Below are 24,961 nucleotides of genomic sequence, written 5' to 3'. Positions count from 1 at the left end.
TTCCTGCTATCCACCCACAGATGATGAAAACTTATAGACCGACTCGCGTCTGTTAGTAGTTACATATAAATATGTCATTTTTGCAGAGGCTGACTGGGGGGAACACAGTGCCTTTGAAGGAGCTCAGGCAGGGGACAAACCTCAGGCTCAAATCTCCAAAGGGCCAGCCACACTGCACATAAAACAGAATTACCAGATATTCATCTGCTCTGAATTCATTTCTCTTAAAATGGCTTCTGTTACCTTGGGCCCCTAGCTAAACTTTTTCAATGTGCTTCTCACTATTTTTGTTATTCTCATCTGATCTCTTTTAATGCTTCTCCTTATTAGTACTGATATGTTTTGTTGGTAAGAATAATTATAATACTTTACATTTTTTTGTACATTATACAGGAAGCATATTTTTTTAAGAAAAATTATAAGCCAGGGGCACCTGGGTGGCTCATTCAGTTAAGCACAGACTTCGGCTTAGGTCATGATCTCACGGTTCATGGGCTTGAGCCTGTGTCACGCTCTGTGCTGACAGCTCAGAGCCTGGAGCCTGCTTCGGATTCTGTGTCTTCTTCTGTCTCTGCCCCTCCCCCACTTGTGTTTTCTCTCTCTCTCCCTCTCTCTCTCTATCAAAAACAAATACATGTAAAAAAATTAAAAATAAAATTAATTATTTTAAAAAAACCGATATTGACCTTCAAAATAATCTATCCTAAGGAAAAAATCTATCCTTTACGTGAAAATGTGGGTCTTAGTTACATGTTATGCCAAACAGATTTCTTATCTCTGTTGTCACCTCAACCTCCCTCTTAGCTCAAAGGAGCTCGAAAGCACTGGCCCGAGTCGTGCGCTTTCTCCTTGGACATGGATTTGAAGTCAGACAGAAGCAGTTCTGAACATTGTCTCTGACCATGTGATCTTAGGCAAGTTGTCAAGCTTTTTAAGTCTGCCCTGTCTTCACATGTACACTAGACCTTTCCCCAGCAGGTAGTTGGTGCTCAGTAAATGTTCTCCTCCCTTTTCCTTCTTTCCTTTGGTTGTCAAGTCTAATCCTTAAGGTTTCTGAAATCTTGGCAACCACAAAGCCAGGGGTCAGTGCCAGCAGGACCTGAGGGACAAGCAGGGCAGAGAACAGTTACCACAGCCCCTTCTGCTTACAGCAGAAATAATGAACGCCCGAGAGCCCAGCATTCACAGGCTGCAGTCTTCCTGGACACATTTGGCTGGGGCAAGAGAAGAGTCCATCCGGACTTGAGAAAGTAGCCCTAGAAAGCAGTAGGCAGGGGAAGAAGGTTGTAGGCACCTCTCTATGGTGGCTTGTAGGTGGAAGACACCAGTGTGAGGTTAAATGGTGCTCTCCATGAGGTTCTACTCCAAGAGAAGGAAGAATATGTTGAGCTGTGTCCACGCTTACCATGTTAGTTTTTTAAGTTTATTTTATTACTTGAGAAAGAGAGAGAGAGAGGGGTGGGGGGAGAGCATGAGCAGGGGAGGGGCAGAGACAGAAGGAGAGAGAATCCCACACAAGCTCATGTGCTGTCAGCACGGAACCCAATGTGGGGCTCAAACTCACGAACCATGAGATCATGACCTGAGCTGAATGAGACGCTTAACTGACTGAGTCACCCAGACACCCCCACTTAACACATTATTTTGAACTAATAATCTTGCTCGTCTCTCCATGGTGACCATTGAAGAACTGTGAGCAGGTGGGATGGATATGCGTGAAACACACTATGGCCAAGTTTTGACAATAGGAAGAGTGGAAAGAAGTTTATCTAGACCCCAGAGAGAGAGAAGGAAGAGTACTCAAATGCTCAGGAGACTTCTATTCCTGTTGCCGTTTGATTGCTAGGACATTGGGCAGGTCACGTCACCTATTTGGATCTCAGTTTCATCTGTAAAATGAGGTTAAACCAGGTGAGGACTCTTCTAGCTCTGTTGTCCATAATTTCAAGTGTGTGTCCTCCTTAAAGGCTGACATGGTATCTCCTTGTTACATGTGTCCCGCATCATCCAGCTGAGTTAGGACTCTTTTTTCTGGTTGGGATGATTTGGGGGGTTAGGCAATGTCTCAGCAGCAGCCTGACCGTCTGGGTGTCCTTCCTATCCAGGGCAGTCCCATCCCTGCCCTGTCATTCACAAATGCTGTGTTGGTTTGAAATCATGGTAGCATTATCCGTGCCCACAACTGTGTTGGGCCCTTTCATCAGCAAGCATTTAATGTTTTCTTTTATACTATTGAAAGGGGTTCTTGAAAGTTCTTATCAAAGCTGGCAGCTTGCTGAAAAACCCCTTCTTAGCCCTTCTCGGATGGTGGTGATCGAGATTTTCCCCCAAAGGGGACAGAACTGTAGAATTTCAGAGCAGATAGAGTATGTACATTTCAACTAGACCAGAAGTTCTCACACTTGAGTGGGCACCAGAGCCATCCGGAGTCTCCTTAAAGGCCCCACCAATCAAACCAGTGTTTGGCTCCCATCTAGGGAAGGGCCCAGAAGGCTACATTTCTAGCAAGTTCCCCGATGGTGTGGATGCTGCCATTATGACAACCACACTTAGATGTCCCCTTAACTAGTACAAATCTTTTATTAGCAGATAAGGAGACTATGCCTAGGAAAGTTGAGCCCAAGAAAAACTAAAATCCAAGTATTCTCATTCACGACCCAATGGCTTCCAGTAAAACACAACCTTTTTTTTCCCCCCTCTAGGCCAATAGTTTTCAAGCTTTTATTTAAAAAATCACTTAGGGAACCAGTTTGAATACTCCGGGAGCTCTTAGGTACTCAGTATACCCAGAATAATGGTTCTTAACCCTGCTGCACATTGGCATCGGAGATTCTGATGTAATTCTTCTGGGCGTTCTCAAAAGCTCTGCAGATGACTCAGTGGGTAGTAAATGGGAGAATCTCCAGTTTGGAGGAAGGTCCAGGCGTCGCAGGTGATTTGGGTACAGCTGCAGGCTGCTCCAGATATTGTAGGCAAACGCTTTCCTGGTCTGGCTTTCTGCTTTAGCAAACATAAAGGAGTAGCAGTGGCTAGTTTGTGGTTTCAGGAATGAATGGTAGATGTGGGTGGCATAGATGGAGACATTCAGACCAAAGCAAATGTAGGCAGTTTAGATGGTGGGTCGTTTTATTTTTTCCGTGTATATCAACCTTCATTTTTATTTTATTTTATTTATTTATTTATTTATTTATTTATTTTTAATTTTTTTTTCAACGTTTTTTATTTATTTTTGGGACAGAGAGAGACAGAGCATGAACGGGGGAGGGGCAGAGAGAGAGGGAGACACAGAATCTGAAACAGGCTCCAGGCTCTGAGCCATCAGCCCAGAGCCTGACGTGGGGCTTGAACTCACGGACCTCGAGATGGTGACCTGGCTGAAGTCAGACGCTTAACCGACTGCGCCACCCAGGCGCCCCTCAACCTTCATTTTTAAAACACTCATTCTTTTTTTGCCACACACAGCTACACATTTATTTTCTTATAATGAGACCTTTTAAGACTGACCCTCTTAAGAGTACCTGGGTGGCTCAGTCAGTTAAGAGGCCGACTTTGGTTCAGGTCATGATCTCGTGGTTCATGGGTTTGAGCCCCGCATCAGGGTATAAAATGACAGTGCAGGCCTGCTTGGGATTCTCTTCCTCTCTCTCTGCCCCTGACCCCTCTCCCTCTCTCTCAAAATAAATAAATAAATACACTTAAAAAAAAAAGATTGACCCTATTAGCAACTTACAAATATACAGCACATACCATTAACTACACTCACCATGTTGTACATTACACCTTCAGGACTTATTTATTTTATAACTGGCACTTTGTACCCTTTGACTACTGTTGTTGTGTGATTCTGATCCTTTAAGCTCCCTTAGTCACTTTCTTTGGCTCCCTGTAGCTTCCTGAATAATAACAGAGTCACAAGGAAGCTTCCTGCCTGGTTCTGATGTGCAGGATGAGAGAACGCTTTGAATTCTGAGGTGTTTCTTCTAGCTCCAAGCCTGATCATGTGATCTGAGCATTTACTCCTTTGCAATATAGGAATATTAATATCTGCAATCTTTACCTTAGAATGGCTTTGTCAGAACCCAATACTTAAAGCACTGTGGAAACTATAAAGCACTATAAAAATGCAAGCTATTATTATATTAACCAGTGACACATACGTGGAAGCTTAAGAGGAAATATCTCTTCACTAAAATATACCTGGAAATTCTCTTGGAACTTGTATCTAATTTGTCCTTGCTTCTAGGTGCAAATATTCAAATCCAAAACCCAGAACACCTGAGTGTGATCATGTGAGCATTTTAACAAGATAAGTTTCTTCTCAGATAATGGGGGAACAGACCTGTTAAAATGTCTCAGAAGAACAACATCCAAGTTTTAAGGAATAAAATCCTAACTAAAAATTTTAGGAGTCTTGTATTTCTTATAGCTTGGAAGTTGGGTGAGGAACTTATGGGTTAGTAATATAGCATGTATTTTTAATGCAGTATGGGTGCTTACAGTTTTGAAATTTCTTATGACAAAAGGGCCTAGAAATGCTTAAAAGATTTTGTCCTAGACAAGTTACCAGTATCAATATACCTTCATCATCATGAACTCTACATTGGCAGGCTTTGTCTTCTGCATAAAAGCCCATAAGTTCATTGCTTATAACTGCATATTTTTCCTGGGAGAAATTTTCCTAGGTAAGTTTATCAATCATATGAAATATTGAGAAATCCAGTAATTGCTATGAAGCAATGTAAAACTGTTTCAGAAAACTAGTTAAGAGTGCCCTCTGGTGGTAGTGTGAAGCAACTGACATGCATCATAGTTGGTCTTTAATCACAGAATCATTGAACTACATACAGTTCTGTGGTTTCTTTTTTTTTTTTTTTAATTTTTTTTAACGTTTATCTATTTTTGGGACAGAGAGAGACAGAGCATGAATGGGGGAGGGGCAGAGAGAGAGGGAGACACAGAATTGGAAGCAGGCTCCAGGCTCTGAGCCATCAGCCCAGAGCCTGACGCGGGCCTCGAACTCATGGACCGCGAGATCGTGACCTGAGCCGAAGTCAGACGCCCAACCGACTGAGCCACCCAGGCGCCCCAGTTCTGTGGTTTCTTAAAGTTCGGCTTTCATCCTTTACACTTCCACAGACCCATTGTACCATGGACTACATTAGGACATGCTGTTTAGATTGTGCTGAGTTATGTGGGTTATCTTTTACACCCTAGTGAAAATTTTAGTTGGGATAGTGCTTCATTAAAAAATAATTTTTAATTAAGAAGAAGCACTGCATGGGGCATCTGGGTAGCTCAGTCACTTGAGCATCAGACTCTTGATTTTGGCTCAGGTCATGATCCCACAGTTGTGAGATTGAGAGCCTCGAGTCCACATTCAACATGGAGCCTGCTTGAGATTCTTTCTCTCTCTCTTTCTGCTCTTCTCTCCAGCTCGCATTTTCTCTGTCTCTAAAAAAGAAGGAGGAGGAGAAGAAGAAGAAGAAGCACTATAGGGTTTTTTTTGAATGTTTATTTATTATTATTTATTTTGAGAAAGAGTGAGCGACTGAAGGAGGGGCAGAGAGAGAGGGAGAGAGAGAATCCCAAGCAGGTTCCATGCTGTCAACGCAGAGCCTGACGCATTGACATGGATCTCATGAACGGTGAGATCATGACATGAGTGGAAATCAAGAGTCAAACGCTTAATTGACCGAGCCACCTAGGTGCCCCACACTGTAGGTTGTTAACATTGCACTTTGAAATGAGATTTCTTAAATAATTAGATCTTGGCCCACAGTTTATTATTGCTTGTTTTGTTTTGTTTTTGGGTAGGGTTGGGTTTGTGTGGGAACATTAGACACTGTGATGGGATCTAATGGAGTATGTGGAATCTTAGGCAGATTTTGGGAATAAACTACTTGGGATAATCTGTTGTAATTTTAGATGAGGACAGAATATGGGGCCAAATGATATTCTGGGGTGTCTTCCAACCACTTGGTTCTATGTTAAATTTTCCCCAGCAATCTGATATGTCTCATCAGTTTATAAATGTTGTACAGTATTTCTAAACAAAAAGAAAATGCCAACATAGGGGAACAGAGAGGCCTGTGGGACACCTCCAGAATGCTTCAACAGTTCCTCATATTTCAGCCCCTCCTTTGTATTTTCCAAATATTCTACCTTGAGAAAGTATATTATGATCACAATTAGATTATGTTGTTTTAAATGGATTGCTTTGGGTGAGTGGCAAAAGCAACTTTACCACAGGAGTAGCTAAATTTATATCTGGGCTAGCTGATGTAAATTATTTGTACAGAATTATTTTCATGAAGAAATAAGAGAATTTGAAGAGCCAATGTAGAGATCACTGCCACGACCTGAATATGGGACATGGTTATCTAAGTGAAACAAGTGATAAATAGAACTTGAACTATCTGACATGCTAATAGTGAGGGCACACTTCTAGAAGAAAACATGATTAGAAAGACCACATATCAATAATACATCTATTTGAACTAATTCAAATGTAAACATGGTTTGATTCTTAAGCTGTCTTTGCTTTTACTGGCTTTGCAGCATTGCGGCTGCCATCATACTTAGGTGGGAGTCCAGTTTTCTTGACAAAAGAGCAAAATTAATTATGTCATTTAGGGTCTTAGCAAAACCCCCAAGGCTGGAGTTGGTGCAACCCTGGGATCATGACCAGAGCTGAAATCAAGGCACTCAACCAAATGAGCCATCCAGGTGCCCCCAAAAACGTTGATTAATTTTAGAAACCAAGTACACACATGTATCCCAGATAAGAAACTTTTAAAGTGGATATTTTGTTTTAAGAAACACACAACCTCAGAAATATTGACTATTTTCCAGAGACTTGAAACCACTTCAGAAAGTGTGTGTGTGTGTGTGTGTGTGTTGGGTGGGTGGGGGGGATTATAAAGGGTAACATATGCTAATTTCTAAATTGAAGATGACAGAAATTGTAGGAATAGCAGGAAAAGGTTTTCGTTTAAATTTCAGTTGTTTCTAGTAAGTAAAGCAGACAAGAGAACCCATAGTTTTTGAGAGGAAAAAAAATCAATTTCATGAAAATAACAAGAAAACAGGACCAGAATCTATCACAAAATGATAGACTGTAATAGGAACAGCTTGTATAAGATGCAAAAATGGGTAGGTAGTACAAATGTAGAATTCTGTGTATGCATAAGGAAAGCCTACGATTGATTCTGGGACCTTCTATTGTTCTGAATGGACCTTACATTGGTTCTTTATTACAAAAAAGAAAAGGAAGCATACTGGACTCCCTGTATTTTGTCAGTCTCCTATCAGTGAAGCACTATATTCTTTTCCCCAGTAACTTCCTGGAGAGGACAAATATAGTGAACCAGGCTTCTCCAAACCAGCACGTGGGTGCTCCAGCGTGAAGTGCTCATGTGTTTCTAAGCATTTATAAATATTCAGATCGCCTGAAGCCCAAGCTTCTCAATGATGGTCTAGGGAGCTCTATTGTCATACCAAAATTATCTTTGTGCTCCCCCCTCCCTAAAATCTAGAGCCCTCCAAAATGGCAACCAAAAGAAGTGGTGAGAGCTCCTGTCCCCCATGTTCCTTCATGAAAGTAGTTCCATTCTTAGGCTATCTTCTAGAAGCTTCCATCTCTCTCCTCATGGGATTCCCTCTGCCTTCAAATGTGCACTTGGTATCCTTAAGGGTAAATGACAGATCATGAGAAGATGCTATTAAGGTATGAAGGCAAAGAGCTGCTTTTCCTTGGTATTAGAATCAGTCTATCTTGTCTTTCAGCCTCTCTGTTTTATTATCAGATTCACTAGGTTTCAAACCCACAATGAGGTGTGAAAGATATCCACCTTCAAGGATAAAAACAAAGAGCATAAGTCCAACAGGGCTTCTAGCTACCATTTTAGTGAGAAAGTTGGGAGGCAAGGCTGTGTAACATTGTAATAATTTTGTTAAGGAAACAACTTTGTAATAATTTTGTAAATACCTGTAGATTTTCCACATTCATTATTTCTGCTATATTGTCAATTTCCCCATTAAAAAATAAGACAGTAAACAAAAAAGCCTATTTTTTATCTTGAAAAATTCTTTGTTAGATATTTGTTTTTATTTTTGAGAAAGAGAGCACAGGCAGGGGTGGGGCAGAGAGAGAGAGGGGACAGAGGATCTGAAGCGGGCTCCATACTGACAGCAGAGAGCCCAATGTGGGGCTCCAACTCATGAACCACGAGATCACGACGTTAGCCAAAGTGGGACACTCAACCAAGCCACCCAGGCAGGCGCCCCTATCTTGAAAAATTCTTAATTTTTACCTTTCCTAGTTGCTGCATTGCATTTATTGTCCTCTTCATTTCCATTTAAAAGAAATGGTATCAACTGTGTTGCTATTTTTTTAAAGAACACTGTAATTGGGTTTCACCTATATTGCCCCATTACAATTTCTCTGTTCATAAATCTGGATACTTTCTATTGACTTGTCTTCAATCGTTTGTCCTGTTGCTTTCAACTTGTTGTTACACCCATCTGTTGAATTCTTATTTTCAGTTACTATAATTTTTGGTTCTAAAATCTGTTTGACTTTTTATCTTCTCTATTTATTTACCAGTTATTTTTAAAGTCCCTGTATACTTGCAGTCGCCAAATTACCTGTGTGTTTTGATGTCTGTTCTTTTCCTGTTTCTAGCCAAATGGTCCTGTTTATTTGCATGCTTCATACTTTTTAATTGAAAGTTAGACTTTCTAGATGAAAATCTGTAGAGGCTCTGGATGCTATCTTCTTCCAAGGAGGGTTGTTTTCTTTTGGTAGGTAGGTAACGTACCAACTGTCACCTTGGTCCATGCAGGGTTAATTTTAGGCTTTGTTAGGGCTGGTCTACTTCAATTTTGCCCTTTCCCTAGTGTAGGAACTGTACTCTTAGGACATGACCATTATTCCTAGGGGTTAGCCCTTCTGAAATCCGGACACCAAGCCTAGGTGTTTACCAAAGCCCATTTAACTCCGAGGCTTGAAATTCAAGCTCTCTTTCTCTAGCACTAGTTGATGAGAACACCTTTAACTTCATTAGCCTCCCAGCCAGGGGCTGGACTAAGGTGAGACAAGGGAGGTGCTTAGGGCTAGGTACCACTCTATCATAAGCACCTCTTTAAATTTTACTCTGGGTGCCTCTTGCCTCCTCTTAGTTGTGGCCTTGATCTCAGCTGTGGTTTTCTGTGGAGTCTTTTTTACTCAATGACTTGAAAAGACTCTATAGAAAGATCACTTCTTTGTGATCCCTCCTCTCTGGGATTTGTCTCTCAATTTTTGTTTTGACAGTCCTGAATTTGTTTCCTCAGAAAGACGGCCACTTCCTTTTGGGTTTTTATCATTCTGTGGCACCTCAGGTAGCTGGAGGTGCCCTGTGGGGAAAAGCTGAGGGTAAATGGGGTACTCACCTCCTGTGCTTTTCCTTTCTTTCAAAGTTGGATGTCTGAAAGGTTCCTGGATGCTTTGGTTGACCTCTAATGCATTCATAAAATTGTTTTGGTTTTTTTTGTTTCTTTTTTTAATAATTTGTCCCACCACATTCATCTCTTTACTGGTTGACTGAACATGAACTGCTTCGTCTTGACTCCAGTCTTCTGTTTATGCTGTTTCTTCTGTGTTGGACTCTCTTCCTTCACCACCCAAAACCGGGCCCCTCCTTCTTGCTCCCCCTGGATCTCACTCCCTCAAACTACACATGCAATTAATGATCAGAAGACACATTGTTTTAGAACAATTTTTGATATAACACATTTAATGATGTTCATGTGTAAAGTTACACATTAATGATGTAAAAGTGTAAAGTTCCTCATTATTTATTTCCTAATTTTATTTAAAAACCTCTGTATTTTTTATTGGAAAGAAATCAGAAGAAAATTAAGAAAAAATATTAATGGTTATTTCCAGGTGATGGGATTATGTACTATTTTAATTATCTTTCAAGGCTCTCCATATTCTTTATGGTAAAGTACAACTCTACTTTTGTAGCAAAGATTCACTTGTAAATAAGAATTACCTATGAAGGTAAATAATTACCAATGACACATTTATACAATCACTCTCTCATGAACATTCATGATAGAGACCCTCACATCCTGAAATCACTGCTGCACCAACAAGGTGAAATAACACTGCTGAACTGGATATTTAAAAATGGTTAAGATGGGGGGTGCCTGGGTGGCTCAGTAGGCTAAGCGTCTGACTTTGGCTCTGGCCAATGATCTTGTGGTTTGTGGGTTCGAACCCCGCATCGGGCTCTGTGCTGACAGCTCAGTCTGGAGCCTGCTTCAGATTCTGTGTCTCCCCCTCTCTCTGCCCCTCTCATGCTCCTGCTCTGTCTCTCTCTGTCTCTTGATAATAAATGTTTAAAAAAAATGATTAAGATGGTAAATTATGTGTTTTATTACCGTAGGGGGGAAAAAGAGTCATAGTAGGACCCCCCCCCCACCTGCCCCCCACACACACAAAGAAAGAAAAAGTGAAGCATCCAGGTGTAGAACGGAAATGAAAATGAATTTAATTGTCAGACGGGGTCAATTTATAGAACACAATAGTTTTATCAAATTGTTTTCATAATGTGCCAATACTATATACACAGTTTGATAATCTGCATTCACATTTTAGATACTTGGTCCTGGTATAACCTGGCTTTGATTGTCTTCTTCAAATACTTTAAACTTATTGAGGAAAAATTCTAAAATGGTTTCTCCAAGGGTTTGAGCATTTTTGTTTTTTAGACCACTTTTCATGACCACATGAAGTATGTATCTTGACTCACAAGCCTGCATCACCCATGTTCGCTAACACAGGAGGATTCCTTATGATGACAGGACCTACCTCTCTTCATTCGTTTAGACTGAATTTATTCACCACCTGTATTGTCATAAGTTCCATTTCTATAATCACTGATATCTGAAGATAAGTTAAAGCTATTTATGTTCAGGTTGGTGTAAACACTAGTTAACTGGTCTTTTATCCATTCAATTGAATGATCATACAAATCATGAAAAATCTCCCAAACTCATCATAAATGCCAATGTTATATGTTTTATTTTTTAATCAAGTAATTTTTAAACCTTAAAATATCCATAATTGACAGAATAAGACATCAGGCATGAAATGAGAATATAAAGTCCGTGGTCTGCAGAAAGGCAAACAGTATTCTAGTCCATCAAGATGATTACATGAGTGAAATGCCATTCCAAACATCTACTCCTTTTTTGTCCTTTAAACACACATAGTTCAAGTGTTTGTTATTTTCACTTGTAAACAACATGAGCCAAAATGGACAATGAGGTAATCTAAATACTACACATGATAAGTTAAAAACACTAGGTAAAACACCATATTAAAGACATACAGGAATCAGTGTTCACTTTGGTCTCTAGGATGGTTAGAGTTGTTAATACCAAAAAGCAACACATACTAATTAAAGCCAGCTTGGTGGTGGGTGCCAGTGGTTGACAGACACTAAGTAATTCAAGAGGTAGTCAACACCATCATTTTCAAGCTGGTGACACTCACAAGTGTTAAGCCACAGATGTATTAAATAGCGTAATAGTTTCTCACAGTACAGTACTTTACCATAACTTCGCAGCTTTGTTCCAAATATAAAATTTAAAAACGATTCATAGGTCAACCTCTCACACTCTAACTGGACATCTATGACACAGATCACACAACCACCACATCTTAAAAGAGGCTGCTGACAGCTATGTTAAGACAGAACTTGACGCTCTTCACGAGTTGTTCTTTTCTAAAACAAATAAATCTCATTAGGACATCTAGGAAATTAAAGTCAGCTGCACTTGTACACACTTTCCCAAACTGTATAACCAAAGGGGAAATACACATATATATTTTATGATAAACATTTCTTAGAGAAAACAGATAAATTAATTTAAATTAACTTTAAGACTTAATGAGATTTCCCATGTCCTGTATAATTCATCTTACAGTGAATGTTACAAAGTCTATTAACACTTATGGGCTTCTATTCACAAACTAAATACAACTAGCAGTAACTTGGGGCCACACTGGTGCAAAACAAAACTGAGCCAGAATATTTCAAAATATTGGCATTAAAAATCCTATGTTTGTAGATGGAACGATGTTAAATACTTTGATGTTTCTTGATCTTTTTCCCTACATTGCACACCAGACTTCCAAGTTATAAGCAGGTAAAAATCTTTTAAAATTTTTCAGTTGTAAAAATACATCCAAAGTCTTCCAGTAAAGACTAGAAATGCAAGTATAAAAAGGTTTCTACTATAATCTGCCATGTAGCAATGAATAGCTCCCAGGGCTAAGAGACTGGTAAGTGCATCTTTCTTAGGAATTACAATTGTGTTGACATGGGGGTGAGGTCAAGGGGCAACTAAGTTACAGTCCTCCTGCTCAACCTACTAGTAACCCCTGTAAACTGATGCTTCACACAGACCCTTCTCCTCAGTAGCTAGAAATGGCATTGCACGTTTACTCTATGTTCACTCCTTGGCAAGCCAGTGCTAGTTTGTTATGTGCCTAGGGCAGTAATGCTGAAATAAGCTTGGCCTTAGGGCAGCACAGACACAAAAATGGAGATTGGCATCCTTTACACTTTTGCCCAGCATGAATACACTCATACACCAACCTCTCCTCCTGCTACCCCTTCCCACCCTGACCTCTGGGCAAAGCAGCTATGTCCAAGATTGCTTCTGTGTTTTCTGTATTTTTGCTTAAGTGGAAGGGTGCCCATAAGTCTTTAAATTAAATACATGATAACTTTAAGGAAATGCCCGGAGACGTTGCTAATAACTAAATGAGATGCTTCATTATTCACAAGTGTTTGTCAGAAACATGTAGTTGTGAATTGCTATCTATAACACAGATTAAAAGGTTCTGTACCAGAGAATTATCAGCCACTGTAAGGCTGGAGCAGCATAAAGGTGTGCTATGCATCAACTATGAGGTAGCCTTTTGCTGTAAACAGAGTATTTCACCCATGTGAATGGACACTGTGCTCACATCAGTGATATTCACATATGCAAGGAGTTTGGAATTCTGCTTTAGAGCATGGGAAATAAAAATAGGAAAGCTGATATCTGATATTTGAAAATTCTGATCTATGTCAAACTCAGAGGTAGTTATTACTAGCATCAGTACATAATACTTATATAAAGGTCTAAGTTATTTGGTTTGTTTTGAGTAAGCAGGACTGTAGACCATTCTGTAAAGAAACAACAACAACATTATATGGTATGTTCCCTGAGCAAAGTTCTTTGTCCTGAGTATGTTATGTAATAGTGATAATATTTTTATATAAAAAATAAACCCCAGCTTTTAACCATAAGATAGGTTTGGTATGTGCTCTTAGTTCAGTCTGGTAAGATGCTTAAAATGACTTTAAATTGCACCCATAAGGTCCAGTTATAAAATGCTTCTTTTTTTAAATCTTGATCTCAGCTCTGAACTTTTCATATGTAAACAGGGAATGTCCAATTCTCAAGTCCATAATTTCCTATTTCTATAAGGTCAAGGAACTTTGGTTTGAATTTTCAAAGTGACTTATCATGTTTTGCATTCTTCCTGTTAACCTGCTTATTATGCCTGCTAAAAATTAAGCAATGCCACTTTGATTTGTCTACATAATTTAAATAAGCTTACAATCCTCACATAAGGCAAGGAAGTACTTCTCTACAGCTATATACCACATTCAATATCGTCAAAGGTAAGCTTTGCATCACAGCACACGGACATATAAACCACGGAGAATCTCACAAACACTGTCACGGAATTCAAGCTGAGCTATAAAGGACCGTCAACCCAGCCTGTGGCATTTTCTCCTGATGCTGGCTTGCTGAAGCAGCAGGAAATGCCTACGTCCCCCAGGCCAGGACAGGTTGGGGAGGGGGCAGAGCTGCTCAGCAGAACAGGTCTCAATGGACTCATGCTATTCTCTTTTTTTGATTATCTGAGCTTACACCAACAGGCTCACACAAAACGTTGTTTATTGCCCATGTTAAAGCATTATAATGAATTGGTACCTTCTTGGAGATGTTTCAGAAAGTTAGCCATAACATATAGAACCAGGAGGACACCAACATTTTTTTAATGACTGAAACCTAAAGGGACTGATACTAGGACTGGTCCCCAGCCAGTTTATTAATAACCTAACTGGGGACCAACCTGAGAAGCGTCTCTATCCCCATTCCTGAATGTCCGCCCTGAACCCGCCGTGCAGGTGACTCCAGCATGAGCAATGGAGGGAACCTCCGTAAAATCAATGCCACCGTGTGAAAATCCTTCCAGCTCTCCCTAGGAGAGGCTCCACACTCGGCCCCAGGAACGCCAGTCTAGTTGCCTGCCACCCCACGCTGCTGTAGGGCAACCGTAGTGGGCAATTGTGAACATCCACTTACTTTTTGTTCTCAACCCCAGGATTTTATTCTTACCTGTGCTGTCTGGTTTTAGAGACAAGTTAGATAACTCTCTAGGGGGAATAAAAAAAGCCACCAAAACAAAACAAAACAAAACAAAACAAAACAAAACAAAAAAAACCCACACCAACACCGCACGACTGGTGTTTTCCTCCAAGGTCTTCAGTAGTAAACGAGGAGGCCCCCCTGTTCGGCGCGATGGTTCGGACTGACTCCGTCAAGGGAAGCTGCTGTTGCCACAATCCCTTAAAAACTTCACAACATGTGAAAGATGATAATGAGCTGGTATCAAAACATCATGGAAAACAATCAAGTCACTACATTTGTACATTGCCCTCCCCCTTCATTTTTCTTAGTAGGCATCTAATTTACAGTCAAAACACGTGAATTAAAAACATCGAAATATCGGCACAGTAATTACACATTCATTATCTTTTCTGGAGTTATGGATCCCAGATTCAAAAGAGCTTATGGCAGTCGGAGGCATATGGAGTTAAGGTACTGCCTTCAAAGGGCGTTGGGGTAGGGGAGACCCTCTATAGACATCAGGAAAGAGAGGCAATCCCATACTTGGGAGAACTGATGACTTAAAACCTTTAGTACCATATGATTGGCAGCTCTGAGATCTGAAGTAGCCTTTGGTTCACACAAAAGGTAACAGTCATGTGTTTATTTTCATGTAATATAAAGGGAGTGGTATTTGAAGAAAAATCTCCAGGGATTATCTCTGAAACCATCTAAAATGCTTCATATGGGTTTGCAATTCTTGGGGATGTCCAATTCTGTGAGGGAGGGTGTGTGCTTGTGTCTCTATACACACATATATAAAGACGAACCCGCTTTATATATATGTCTACATTCCTATAGAAAGTCCTCCTACACACACACACACACGGACTCAGGCTCTCTCCCTCTCACACATGCACATATAGATATACATAGTATTTCATTCTCTGAGTCACGTAAAACATGACACCCTGCTCAAATGTAATTTGCTTAGAGTGATTTGTCTGTTTAAAAAAATTCACAGTTCCTCAACAGTAGTTAAAAATCCCAAATCAGCTGCTGCTGTGAAATACTGTTCCCCTGTACTTGCATGAGGTAGACTTCCCAACTGGGGAAAGAAATCGGTAACATTTCAGAAGGAGGGTTATGTCTTTTTTCTTTTTTGAACGGAAGGCCCCTTTTTGCTTGGTTCTTCCGGCACTGCAGAGGACTTCGCCAGGGAAGTTTCTTGAGATGACCTGCCTGGCCATTCTGCTATCTCGAACCTCGCCTCCTGAGGAAACGGCGGTGACGTGCAGCCATGCCCTCCCCCCAGCTCTCGAGGAAAAGTCGAAGTGCATGGCTGTGATTCTGCTTCCTGTCTTCCCTGAGAACTGGCAGGCGGCTGCGCAACAGTTTTATGTGGGCAGTTGGCCACCATGTGCGCAATGCTCTGACAGTAATGGCACTTCTTTGGCTGAGGAGGTAGACTACATTCCTTAGCATGATGATCAAGGCCGCCACAGTTGTAGCATCTGCAACAAGAACAAGGAAAACGTCTTAGAAGCAGGGAGCACGGGCCATAAAACACATTGTACAGTTTTTAAAAATGACAAAATACACTATCAATGAGATCAGCCTCTTTTAACATGTCCTTATTAATGAGTATGGAATGGCTATTTTTAATGCCAGTTGCTTTCAAGACTGTCTTTGGCAAAATGCTCTAACAAAGTTATAAAGCTAATTGTGCTAAGCATAATAGTCAATGAAAAACAAGAGTACTGAAACATGAAAGACTAGTCACACTTCCATATAGAAATGACTTTTTTTTTTTTTTTAGGTTTGAGAGGTCATTTTAAAAGAACAGTTGTAGTCCACTAGAGGGCAGCCAATGGTCAACAAAAAATGACCAGCTAGCTTTAAAAAGAAGTCCATTAAAAAATAAAGCTGTTAACATAATAATATGCACTGCAATGCACTCAGCAATTGAGAAAATTATAGACCAGATTAAATTTTGTTAGTTTAACATTTCTTTGGGTGTTTAATTATGTTGACTGTGGAAACCAGCTGAACTGGAAGAATTTTTTCCTTTGTACATATTAAGTAATGTGGTGAAATCTGATATATAAGAAGTCAGATGTCTATGGTGAGTGATATCTAGCAAATTATGAAGTGATATTAGAGCAATATAGTAAGTATCTGAATCAGAAGAAGCTATAGAAGAAAGCTTCTAAACACTTAGATTGTCTCTCTCTCAAAAATAAATAAACATTAAAAAAAATTAAAAGCTGAGATATATATTTGCTCAGCTTTCGTCAGATTTTCTTTGAATATTTTACATTCAAAAAATATAAAGAACATAATATTGTACATTTATAAAGGTTTTTAATCCACTTGTTGAGTATAGAATTTACTTGTTTTGTCTCCAAACGAAATGTTTTAAGAGCTTTCTATTTTAAATTTATTTTTAAATACATTTATGACCCCATAATTCTTAATATGAAGCACAAACAATAGGTCACAATATTTTTTAAAAAGATAGCAAATAAGTGGTAACTGTGAGCATGAACTTAAGACTATACTGACAATAAAATAATTATAATTGATTACATTGTGGGGGGGGGGAACAAAAGGAGAGTAAGCTTAACAACTTATACTACCATATATTTCAAAGACAAACTAAGCTACTACTAACCTACTGAGCACTAGTATTCTATTTTCTGAGACAAGTCACAGAGGGTGTTTTTTGTTTGGTTAGTTTTTTACCTGGCAAATACTAGGATAACTATGGCCTATTTCTTCAGTTACCAATATTACCTTTCAGATTTTAGAATAATGGATTCACAAGATGGGCTTTTATTCTTTGCAATAATTAACAAGTATTTATCCCAGGGAAAAGGAGTGCATCATATTTTCAAAAATTTAAGGGAAGAACCAAGAAACCACTTTTTCTGATTATTTCTTGTGCAATTATACACCTTAATATAATAAATTAATAAAACATATATTATGATCCAGATGCAAATTGTTTTAGCCATGTGTTCTAAGAGATAATGGAAAAATTAAAGAAGAATAATTATATTACCCATGAATGACTGAAATTCAGGTCCCCCAAATAACACACTAAAAATGGTATCTTTGAAATATATAACCATATCACTTATAATAATGTTTTCCCACAGAGTTCTCTTTTCTACGGATAAGTGAATTCTTAAACTAAATTAAATCTGCCCTTCTATTAAATATCTTCTTTTGAATTAAATGCACTTCCCTGAGAATAACATCCACTCAGGAACTCATTGTGGAAGAGGAGAAAATAAGTTAAAGCCTTCAGTAATAGAACATGCTTTCCTGCGGACACATCAATTTCATCAGTCACTGTGGTATGCACTGTGTTATCCAATTCAGGGAACCATTCTGCCCATGCATTTACCAAGAGCTAATGTCAGGATTCCACTTTTACAAATGGGGTCTTCCATCATATTCTGTATGTGCATTTACCATTACCTTCAGGTTTTAAAAGTTATTTTTAAGGATACTATATAATTTGGGTTTCCTTGCATTTTGATCTGCTCAGTTAATTCACTCTCCTAGCTTTTCAGTATGTGCTATCATTAGGCCAGACTGTCTTCTACACTGAAAAGATTTGCATTCAGTGTATATGTGCTTAGTCTTAAAAGGGGAGGAGTGGTATTTATTCTCCTCTTCTATTTAATCATTCAATGTCAATCACTCTTACTAAGAGGGCAGATCACACCCCATTATGAAACCCCGTCCTTCCCAAGGGACTGACACCAAAATGGAAATGTTCAGCTACCTTTTAGCACACAAATGATACCACACCACACTCTCCATACAAGCTCTACATGGTACTTGTCTCCTTTGTTCACTGTCCACACCTCTCCAAATCAGCTTGCTTTTGTTAGTTTGAATGAATTTTACATTTGATGTGAGAATGAAAATGGCATGTGTGCCCTTGTATGGCTACATGCTTAATATAAAGACCTAGATCCACAAGCAAAAGACTATATATGAAGAAAACTATAATCACACTTCATTATACATTCTGATAGCCAACCATAAAAAGTAAAATCATTCATGGTTAAGTATTTTATAAAACTATGAACCAATGGCACATTGGGCATTTTCTCACATATTAAACATAAAGTAAAATAAAAATGTTCAGATTAGTCTTAAAACTTTATCAAGTTCTTATAAAATTATAAATACTTTAATTCTACTGAGCTAGCACATTCTACAAATATTACCTCTTACTTAAGATGCTTTTTAAGATGGAAAATAACAATCAAATTGAAGCCAATTTTTTTTTCAATATATGAAATTTATTGTCAAATTGGTTTCCATACAACACCCAGTGCTCATCCCAAAAGGTGCCCTCCTCAATACCCATCACCCACCCTCCCCTCCCTCCCACCCCCCATCAACCCTCAGTTTGTTCTCAGTTTTTAACAGTCTCTTATGCTTTGGCTCTCTCCCACTCTAACCTCTTTTTTTTTTTTCCTTCCCCTCCCCCATGGGTTTATGTTAAGTTTCTCAGGATCCACATAAGAGTGAAACCATATGGTATCTGTCTTTCTCTGTATTGAAGCCAATTTTTTAAAAGACTATCAAAATAAGATTAAAATTTTTAAATGAAACGAGAATGCCAACAATAGATATAGTAGGATAGAAGCACCTACAATGGCAAAATAAATAAAAGGAAATCCTTTAGGGCTTTACAAATATTTTATTACATTATGGAATAAGTAATTAGGTGGATCTTAATAAAGTAAGCTCAAAAAACTACATTAGTTAATAAGTTAATCAAAACATATGCAAAGTACTGAGGATTTCAAAATAAAAATTAGAATTCTGATTCTGAAATCAGAATTTATTTATTTTTTTTAAATGTTTTGCTTATTTTTGAGAGAGTACAAGCGGGGAAGGGGCAGAGACAGAGGGAGACACAGAATCCGAAGCAGGCTCCAGGCTCTGAGCCGTCAGCACAGAGCCCGATGTGGGGCTTGAACTCGTGAACCGCAAGATCATGACCTGAGCCGAAGTCAGACATTTAACCAACTGAGCCACCCAGGCGCCCCTGAAATCAGAATTTAGATCTGCTATGACCCTTAGAAAAATTCTCATTTTTGGGATCTAACCACAGAATAACTTAATTATATTTTCAAATGATAATGGTAACAATGGTTATAGAACTGAACCCGACTGAAAACTAGTAGATTAGAATATAGACATTAATTTTTAAATGATACCTCAATGACTTAGATGAAATAATTCACCAATCGTATGTTTCCCCTGGATCCCAAAAGTGATAAAAAGTTGGGCAGAGGGGTGACACCACACACAGAGAGCCAGCTTTGCCTAAAAGTGTAATTTGAAAAATATAACTTAGGCACTTCTAAGTATTTCAAAGTGCTAATTCAATAAGACTTTATATGGAGGGATGCCTGGGTGGTTCAGTCGGTTAAGTGTCTGACTCTTGATTCTGGTGCAGGTCATGATCTCATGGTTTGAGATCAAGACCTGCATCAGGCTCTGTGCTGACAGTGCAAAGCCTGCTTGGGATTCTCGCTCTCCCTCTCTCTCTGCCCCTTCCCTGCTCTCTCCTCCTAAATTAACTAACTAACTAACTAACTAACTAACAGAATTTAATGGAAAAATAAATCTACATTTTGGGGGGTTGGAAGGGGCATTAAAGATAAGGATACAGTGATCTGTAAGCTTCTCAGGAACAAATACTGAACAACAGTAAGTACAGTGGTATCAAGGAGAGAGAATAGAGTGGAAAAAGAAGTGCAAGGTATAGGGCAGGAAGAAGGGGTGAACGCAGAAAAGAGGACATACAAATCCCTGGAAAAGAATTATGTGGAAAACGATCAATACAATTTCCAAATGGGAGACCAGAGAAGTCACAGATTAGAAAGAATTCCAGAAACTAACTGGCAGAAAGGATAACTGACTCTTTGAAGAGATTGCTTGTCACTGTTTATCCTGATACAGTCCAACTAAAATCCGAAAATGATACCAATGACATTCAAGTCTACAGTTTTCTATATTAATACGACTGAATACTTGATACCTAATCCAACTGTGTGCTGACCAACCCAAACACCTGGCATTGCTCAATACCAGTCTGACAGTAGGAGGGAGGTGGATAGGAGAAATGCCATCAAAGAACTCAAGAGAGCTAAAGAAAAGGCATGTAGCTTTTGTTGGAAGCAATCTGCCCACCCTGTATCTCCTGAGGGTAAGAGATACAGATTTCTTCCAGAAGGCCCAATTTGTTTCGATACAGGCGTCCACACATTCTTAACTTATACTGGGTATAGTTTATTCACTTCACAGGATCTGCCCCAACATACCAAGAGGAGAGTTAAAAAACTTTGATGAATCACAGAGTCAGAAAGGCCTTTCTATAGAGCATACATTTTCTGACCTCTATTAAAGCATCTGTTCTTTACATGAATCTGTTTCTTTGTATTTCATTCTTATATCTAGACTAAGACTATAAGCCAATTAAGCAATAAAACATTTTAGTAAGGTTAATTTTTATATATTTTTCTTAAGTACAGTGGGCAAAAACATTGAGATTTTTAAAAGTAGTGGTTAGTGGTGATTTGTGATTTTTAAAAAGATTCTTCTGGAACAAATACATATTTAACACCAGAAAAAAAAATTATTTGTATCTTCTGAAATACAGAAGCCAGTATCCCCCTAAATTACCTTAATTCATGCTAAAAATAAGCATTTCTTTTTTTTAATTTTTTTAAATGTTTATTTATTTTTGAGAAAGAGAGACAGAGTGCAAGTAAGGGAGGGGCAGAGAGAGAGACACACACACACAGAATCCAAAGCAGGCTTCAGGCTCCGAGCTGTCAGCACAGAGCCGGATGCGGAGCCTGAACTCACAAACTGTGAGATCATGATCTGAGCCGAAGTCTGGCACTTAACCGACTGAGCCACCCAGGTACCTCTAACTCGTGCTAAAAATAAAATGATCTATACAGAGTAGGATTGAACATACTGTTAACAGAATTAAAACAACAATAGAAATAATAATGAGGTTCAATTCACTAAAATCTTACTATGTTCCAGAGACACTGTGCAACAGGTTTCAAATGTATTATATAATTTAATCCTCCCCCAAACCCTATGAGGTACTACAACATCTACATTGTATAGATGTGCGCGCGCGCACACACACACACACACACAGATTTGAAGTAGATTATTTCTTGAGATTTAGGTTACTGCTCTATCTCTATGATGGGGGGGATATGAACATCCTTCTTTGAATGGTCCCACCTATACAATGAAGGTTGGAGCTAATCCAATCTAGACTCTTCAATGCCAATGCCCAGTTTTATTTCTATGCCTCTTGTACTGCATAGGTTGAAAAGTTTTATCTAACAAATTAATAAATAATTTTTCCATTTTCTTTAAACATAGGTTTAAGGCTGTGAAGTCAGAACTTCAGGATGACCTGTTATAATCAGAGCTATCAAACCAACTCAATAAAATTCCAGTCAAAATAAAGACCCTGACATTTTAGTTATCCCATGAAGTCATATTACAACGTGAATGATTTGTTTAGGCCTTGAAATAAATACTGGAATGAGATTCTATTGGTTGCAGTGAATGTAAATTGAGAGGGCCTCTTTTGGAGAGCAATTTGACTGACAGTACATTTCAAATGTTAATGCACATACCCTCTCACCCAACAGTGCTAACTCTTTAAAAATTTGCTTACAGAAATATTTTACTGTATTGGAAATATATTGTAGGGTCATCTGGGGGGCTCAGTCTGTTGAGTGTCCAACTTCGGCTCAGGTCATGATCTTGCAGTTCGTGAGTTTGAGTCCCACATTGGGTTTGCTGCTGTCAGCCTGCCAGTGCACAGCCTGCTTTGGATCCTCTGTCCTCCTTTCTTGGCCCCTCCCCCACTTGTGCTGTCTCAAAAATAAATAAACATTACAGAAAAAGAAATGTATTCTAATATAGTGCTGCCCATATAGGTAAAAAATAGAAAAATTAAATGATAATAATACTAACAATAATAATAAATGCTTATAGTCAAAACCAGGTAGTCTGCTGTAGTCAATGCTCTCTACCACTGAGCTGTAAATATGTGAAAATAAAAAGAAATTAGAACCCACATACACTGAGAAACACCACAGTTATTAAAAGAAATGAAGTAAAACAATATTATTTTTAACTGAGGTAGATCTGTATGTATTCACATGGAAATATCTCAAGATAAATTAAGTAAGAATAGCACCACAAGATAACACACAAATATAGTATAATCCTACTTATGCTTCAAAAACACTGTATATGGTTATAAGTAATTGTATGCATTTTTTTAAATGCATGGAAAAACTACTAGAAGGATAAACCATAAATTAACAAGGGTTACATCTGAGGAGAAGAGAGGTAATGTGAAGGGGGACTTTCATTTTTATATTAATTTTCATACAGTTTCTTTTTTTTTAATTTTTTTAAACGTTTATTTATTTTTGAGACAGAGAAAGACAGAGCATGAACATGGGAGGGGTAGAGAGAGAGGGAGACAAAGAATCTGAAACAGGCTCCAGGCTCTGAACTGTCAGCACAGAGCCCGACGCGGGGCTCGAACTCATGGACCGTGAGATCATGACCTGAGCCGAAGTCGGACGCTTAACCGACCGAGCCACCCAGGCGCCCCATACAGTTTCTTTTTTAAACAATAAGAAAGAATTTATATATTATTTGTGTAATTAGAAAAAGAGCAATTATAAACTTCCATCTCCATTTTGTAATTTGACCTTCATTATTAATGCTCATCATCCAACAGTGAACTTGTATACCAGCAGTCCTAGAACCATCTCAGAAGCTTTTAAAAAAATATTTATGCCCAGGCACTACTCCAGACCAATTAAATTATAATATCTGAGGATGGAGGCCCTGGCCTTGGTACTTTTTGAAATCTTTTCAAGTGATAGATGGCTGAAAGAAAACTGGGTTTTTAGTATTATTTTTAAAAAGCAAAATTTAGTGTAATTGCCATTCAGTTCTTTCTGGTGCACAGTAAATGGCAGGTGTCTGGATGGCTCTATGTTGCCTGCTTTTAGTGAGAGTAAGAGTGAGTCTGCTGTGGCACAGAACTAATTGGAATTCAAAACTCTAAAACTTCTGCCAGTGGAGGGGTGCCAGGCTGGCTCAGTTGGAAAAGGATGTCTCCTGATCTCAGGGTTGAGTTTGAGCCCACGTTGGGTGTACAGATTACTACAAAATATAAACTAAAATAAAAAAACTGCTGGCGGTAGAAATAAATACTCTAGGCATCCTCGGAACCTCAGTTTCCAGAACATTTAACTAAACTGATCTGGGGTTTGCACTGAGTTCAGAGGGTAGTTTTTACTTACCAACTACTGTTCTATCCTCTTTTATCACCTGGTTCTATGATGGGAAATTATCTAGATACCTTGCCTATTTAGTGAGTTCAACTGTTTGTGATACCTATGTAATCATTTTCATAAATTGAAATGGAAAACAAAGAAATCACTTAAGACTATCTGTTATGTGCAGGAGAAAAATATCAGAAAAATAATATTAAAAAGGAAATCCAGACTAAAGAATATAAGTTTCCAGAATGAAAAGGAGACAAATTTCCCAGGGCAACAAATTAAAAAAAGAAATTTCAATTATATCTCAGAGAACTAGGGATAAGATTATAACAATGTTTCATTAAAGAAAATTTCATCAACAGTAATGAAAACTGGATGATCTTTAGTTTCAAGACTAACACTGGAAACAAGAAGAAAATAAAAACATACCTTCATCATTTGGGAGGAAATCACTTCCAACATAGAAAAAAAAGCAGCACAACTCTGTACTAGATAGTAGTGAAATGTATATAAATAGCTGAATGGTAAGATTTATATATTTACATATTTTATGCTGTTTGATGTCTTCCGACTGCTTTTCAGACTGGCTGCCATGTTTGTTAGTTTTGGGACACTCACTCTGATTAATGCCATGGTCTGTTGTCTACATCATAATGCCAGCCAAAAATGCACCAAAGTACCTTGAAAACCAGCTAAAATATAGTAATAGCTCTATTTGCCAACCTTTCATCATCTTATGAAAACGGTAAGATGGAAAATGTGGGGGGCAGGTATGTGATGAATGGGTTTCAAGCAAAGTAGGGACAGAACACGTAGCAGTTTTAAGAGAGAGAAGGACATGGAAGGGGAAGGAAATCATAGGAGAAATAGGCACAAAGGAAGCCTTTTTCATGTAAGGGCACTTCAATCAGGTATAATTATAAGCCAGACATTTTGGTATTTCATTCCATTATGTGCAGAAGTACTTGGTAGATTTTGTGGCAATCCCACAGAACAATAATCATTTGTTCAGAGTCTGCTACTTTGTACCATAGCTTGAGAAGGAGCATAATAATGAATTCCAGGTCATATGTTAAATCTGTATTTGAAATACAAACGCTATCTCTCTTGTGGGTAACAAACAACATTCCAGA

The 24,961-nt window shown here is 38.6% G+C and overlaps 1 protein-coding gene across 1 annotated transcript in view; it reads right to left on the bottom strand.

Moving 5' to 3' along the window:
* Nucleotides 1–15,369: 15,369 nt before the first annotated feature.
* Nucleotides 15,370–24,961, bottom strand: part of LIN28B (lin-28 homolog B) — a 111,946-nt gene continuing 102,354 nt past the window's right edge. Inside the window, exon 4 of the mRNA XM_042937369.1 lies at nucleotides 15,370–15,959. Coding sequence (XP_042793303.1) covers nucleotides 15,590–15,959 — 370 coding nt within the window. The 3' untranslated portion in view covers nucleotides 15,370–15,589. The remainder of the gene's footprint in view (nucleotides 15,960–24,961) is intronic.

The sequence above is a fragment of the Panthera leo genome, chromosome B2 (genome assembly GCF_018350215.1).
Source record: "Panthera leo isolate Ple1 chromosome B2, P.leo_Ple1_pat1.1, whole genome shotgun sequence".
Lineage (NCBI taxonomy): Eukaryota > Metazoa > Chordata > Mammalia > Carnivora > Felidae > Panthera > Panthera leo.
The sequence above is the reverse complement of the archived record's forward strand: the minus strand, read 5'-3'. Positions and strand labels throughout refer to the sequence as shown.